General features: G+C 42.9%; 1 protein-coding gene across 1 annotated transcript in view; it reads right to left on the reverse strand.

Annotated features, from left to right (window-relative positions):
- Window positions 1–4,897: 4,897 nt before the first annotated feature.
- TBC1D8B (TBC1 domain family, member 8B (with GRAM domain)) overlaps window positions 4,898–5,181 on the reverse strand; it is a 28,369-nt gene continuing 28,085 nt past the window's right edge. Inside the window, exon 22 of the mRNA XM_009889325.1 lies at window positions 4,898–5,173. Within this exon, the coding sequence (XP_009887627.1) occupies window positions 4,898–5,173 (276 nt within the window). The remainder of the gene's footprint in view (window positions 5,174–5,181) is intronic.

Below are 5,181 nucleotides of genomic sequence, written 5' to 3' on the forward strand. Positions count from 1 at the left end.
TCACACAGGCCCACCTCTCCAGCCTGTCCAGGTCACTCTGGATGGCATCCCATCCCTCCAGCGTGTCAACTGCTCCACACAACTTGGTGTCATCAGCAAACTTGCTGAGGGTGTGCTCAATCCCACTGTCCATGTTGCCGACAAAGATGTTAAATAGCACTGGTGCCAGTACTGACCCCTGAGGAACACCACTCATCACTGAGATGAGGCTGAAGAGAGAGACTGGGCTTTCCATGACTGATGCCAGAAGCAATGGGGGCAATGCGCAAATTAGAAAGAGCAAGGCATCAGTCAGTGTAGACACGTCTGCACGCTCTAAATGTTTTAATTTGGATGCAAAAAACAAGTAATGGTCTTCCTGGACTAGCTCGCTTGTCCTCTCGGCACTGAAACAAGCTCAGGCTGTGCACAAGGCTAAACCAGTCCCAAGCTTCAAACTCTGGATCTCCTCTTCATTTTTCTTCCACTGGCATCCTAGTGTGGATTTTGGCTTGGTCCTTGCTTCGGAAAGCACTGACTAAACGTGGCGTTAACATGAGCAATGCTCTTGAAGGAAATTCTGAAACAGTCCATCATGAGAAATAATAGTGCCCTAAACACACACTTACTTTTCTTAAGCGAAACAATTTTTTATTTAACACCCCATTTGTCTTACAGTACTTCTGCATACAATACACTGTATAAAAAGCCAACCTGCCAACACAACCGTGTTGCCTTCTTGGTAAAGTGACAAAGCTATAGCAAAGAAGATAAAATACCCTATTTTTCCAGAAACAAATTTGAGTATTTCTTTTTGTTTTAGTCCAGGTAACAACTGCAATCACAATCAAGAACTTTGTATGGTACAACTGGATGAGAAACTTCTAATAAAATCAACATACGGCTATTTGTTAGTCGCTATGGTAGCAAACTCTTCTAAAAATACATTATTATTTAGCCATTCGAGTGATGAACGAGTGGCTTGTTCTAGGAATGGACGGCAACACAAAGTGCTTTTTCTGAATCGCACGGCAGCGACCATTTCCACGTCCCGGGAAAGGCTACCGGTTGAATTACAAGCGGCAATTCCCAGTGAAAAGGGCTCGTGTTTTTATTCCTATTAGTTGAGCTATTCCCTCACCTCGTGTGTTCAAGCCCTGAACTGGGCACACAAAGAGGTGGAGCAGTCAGCTCCTCGTGCTGGGTCAGGGCGGCCACCATTCGCCCGCAACAGCAACAGGAGCCCCGAGCCGCACGCTCCGTAGTGCGGGACGAGGGAACATGGCAGCTCTGCTGGCCGTCCTCTGGGCCAACGATTACATTCAACAAAAGGCATCTTATGTGCACAGCAACGGTAATAACGGCGCAGCCACTAGAAAGGACTGTGCAGTGCGCGCTAACAGCCACTGAGAATGTTTCAGGGTAATTAACCATGGCGTAGCTGCCAAGTCACGCTGGTGACGCTGCAGCAGGTAGTGCAATTTTAAAACTGTATAGACAGCATCGCTAGTGTTAGCAAGCTCAATCCTACCGACAACTGCCTAGTTTGTACTGAATGATGCACATTCATTTATTTCCTATCACGGAATGAAAATAAGATAACTTCAAAACTGTTACAGAAAAAAAAAACAACCAAAACATAAATATGTGAAATGACACATCAGTACTCACTTAACCGCACTGCTTCCCGGCTGTGAACGAACTGTTCAAAGTTCAAGAACACTTCTAAAAACTACCAAGTTACAATCTGAACGGAAAGTCCCCCCCTTTGGGAAGTAGCTGAGTAATTCTGGGTCAGACGCTCTGCAACCAGCAGACTCCTTGCTAGCACTTCTGCTTAATTCCCAGCTACGTGTGGCAGCTGACCTCCTGCCCCAGAAGCGTGTGCACCCACAGCATCCTCATGCAATGTGCTGTGAATCTGGGTTCATCTTTGCATCACCCAGAACTTCAGATGGCCAAAAAACAGTATCGCATGGGGACTACGCAAAGCTTTAAAGTCAAGGCATCACCCTTTGGGACTGAAGAGCTCCTACCACTCTAGCTGCCCCAGTCCCAGCTAAGCCCGCAGGCATTTGTTAGCCAGCCTGTCTCCACAATAGGAAAGGGAAGGAGAGGAGCTGGGCACTAACTCCAGAGTTACTGTCACAAGCAAAGCACAAGTGGCCCTCAGTGTTACGGCGCACTGTGGAGGCAGCCCAGCAAACACACCTTATGGGTCACGCTCCTTGGAAACAGCCGGCATCTGCTACATCTACATCTCCCCGAAGGATCAGCCCGTGATCCCCAGGCTCCAAAAGGAGAACCTGCCAGTCAGGCAGTTGCCCAAGTGCTGCCAGCCCGCTGGACGCAACCTCACTCCACCCTCCGTCCTGCCGAGGCTGGGTGCCGGGCCACTCTGACTAGCTTTGCCGTACCAAACCGCAGGTATAATACAGCAACAATTTAAAGACATGACCTTTTTGGGGAAAAAAATATAGACAAATTGAATAGCAAATCCATGCAGTTAATAAAAGTTAGTGTTCCCCTACGTATCCTAACTTTTCACCTTAAATCTATTTTTTTATAAATATATATATATGCTGGTAGTCTCCCTTTATACATAGATATGATAGTTGATGAGCTACTACATAACTGGTAATGGCTCTACAGTCTCTTGGATTGACACTAATAAAAAGCGGTATTTTAAAAAGGTGCTCAGTTTTGCATAACCAAAGCCAGTGATGTCACGAGGCTATTGTATTTTGCAGGTTCCTTCAGTACAGTTTTCTGTACTTAGATCTTAACACCCTGGCTCTCAACCAAAAAATGGCATTGAGTTTTAAGACTTTCATATCTCTGGGCTACCTTGCTTAGCTAATAGTTCATAGCTTTGACTACTTCTTGAAATTAACTATCCCTCATAAACCTACAAAAGCTTTCTGGATGGGCAGCTGCATCTATTTTCATGGGGCTTCATTAATTTCAGCACGGCTATTTGCAGAATTACTCACTGAGCAAACCTTATCTGAGTACGTCCTGGACTAGGACAACAATATCATCTGCTTTGTGTTTCTAAAACAACATTAGGAAAACAGTGAGTAAATACGTTTTAAAAGTGACAGTGTCGACCTACTTTGCCTCAGAAACATATTCATACGAATGGATAAATTAGTTTTTATATTTTATGCATAAAAATACAAATCAGTATTATATTGTACCAAGTGTAATTACTTTGTGAAGGCTTCTGAAAAAAGCTTCCTCATTTCTCACATATATGATATAGCTTTTAGAGCTACTGTTCATTCAATAAACCTTTATTTTACATTAATACCTGAGAGTATGGGGGAGAGTAGAAGAAATAATTCATAAATTCATTGCTCCTGATCAAAAACGTATTCTTTAGAAGCAGCATGGGAACTTTATCACCAACTGAAATTATGGTATTTCACCAAGTCCTTGTAACACAGGTCAGAATTTCATTTTATTCGTCATTCATATTAGTATTGCAAGAAAAGCCTCCGAGAATGATACCATCCCCATTCTGCTTCTTTACAAAAAAACATGCACAATATAAAAATAATGCTGCTCTGCAGAGGAAGATTGTCATACAGGCTTTAGAAACAGCCATTTTTAACCAGTTTAGCAGAGAGTCCCAGTTTACTTTTCTGTTGTTAAAATACAAGCTCTTCCCCTCTTTCTGTAAGCCCATTTTAGCACCAGCTACCAAAGGTTCAAGGTCAACGTTTATCAGCATTAATACTGGCAGGGCTTGCCTCCACAGGACCTTTACTGTATCATGTTTTATATATTAAAAATTTCAAGTTAGATTCCAGAGGATTTTCTTGCTACCATGAATCCTGGCAGATAGAAATACTACAGCAGCAATAATCCAAAGAGCTACAGAAAAGAAAAAAATAATTACTAGGTTGAGGTATGGACTCAGGGTAGGCAAAGGAGCAACTGCAATCTCTCCCTAGCGGTTCAACAGTCAGCATTCAGCGAACTACAAAGCAGCTAAAGATGGTCTGGGCCTTTCCAAACATAAGCAAAACGATATATATTTCATGAACATGCTCCTAAGAAGCCAGCAATGGCTCCTCTTGCAAGACGAATGACAACCACCATGTGGCCAGACAGATTTAGCCTCGGCTTTCCCTTGATTTCAACAATCTCACGTCCATGTGTAGCCTGAATGACCAAAAAAGCTTCCTGTATTGGAGGAGGATTGGTATGAAAATGGGAAAGAGAAGTCACATATAGGCTGAGCTAGAAAAGCAGGAAAACAGTTGTTTGCTGCAAAAACTGAGACATGGGCTGGGAGAATGCAGTCTCCAAACTGCCGAGGAGGGGCCGAAATCTGCAAGAGTCCAGGACCATCGGTAACACCAAAGCAGAGGAACTGAGAGCAGGGGAACTTTCTTCTCTAACCTCATGCTCTTGTGCCTACCATAGCCTCTATTCTTAGTCTTCACCCTGCTTTGATCCCAGTCCACATGCAAGTTTGGAAAAAACTAATTGAACTAACCTGGAAGACAACCTCTAAGCTGTTGATACTCCTTTTAAGCGAAAATGGCTGGAAGTCATTCCTTTTATCACAGTAATAGAAATGAACCTGTTACACACACTGTAAGAGCTGTCATTCAGACAGGTTTGCAATAGGTGACATCCAGTATTTCCAAGCAATGCTGCATATTTTAATAACACAGTAAAGACAGTTTATTATTCAGTCCTTTTTTTGGAGTGAAACTTATGAACAATGCAAGAAAGTGATTGTGCTTCAAACTATTTTTATTTACATTACATACCAGTAATCTGATATTTAAAGCTAACTCTTCAAACTCTGTTCCCTATGTAAACATCAGACTGAATTTCCATAGTAGCAACCTTCATTTCTAAGTGCTTTATGTGGTTAATTCAGAGTCAAAGATAAAGAAAATTACACGCTGATTCTTGCTTTAAGTTGTAAATTTTTAGCACTCTCTATTTTAACTTTTACGTCATGAGGTTTCTCAAAAAATCTCACAAAGGCTGGCTCGTTTAATAAGGATGCCAGAATCTGTTCAAAGGCAAAAGACCATTCATGGTTCCCTCTCAAACTCTGTGCTCTGCTGCCTTCGGGCAGCTCAGAGCTTCTCTCCTCCTGCCCTTTACTGGGGACTTCAGCAGGCGCCTCCACAATGGCAACTGGACTTTTGACAGGTGACGTGGGACTCTGCAGTC

This window comes from Charadrius vociferus, unplaced genomic scaffold, assembly GCF_000708025.1.
Source record: "Charadrius vociferus isolate BGI_N301 unplaced genomic scaffold, ASM70802v2 scaffold7, whole genome shotgun sequence".
Classification (NCBI taxonomy): domain Eukaryota; kingdom Metazoa; phylum Chordata; class Aves; order Charadriiformes; family Charadriidae; genus Charadrius; species Charadrius vociferus.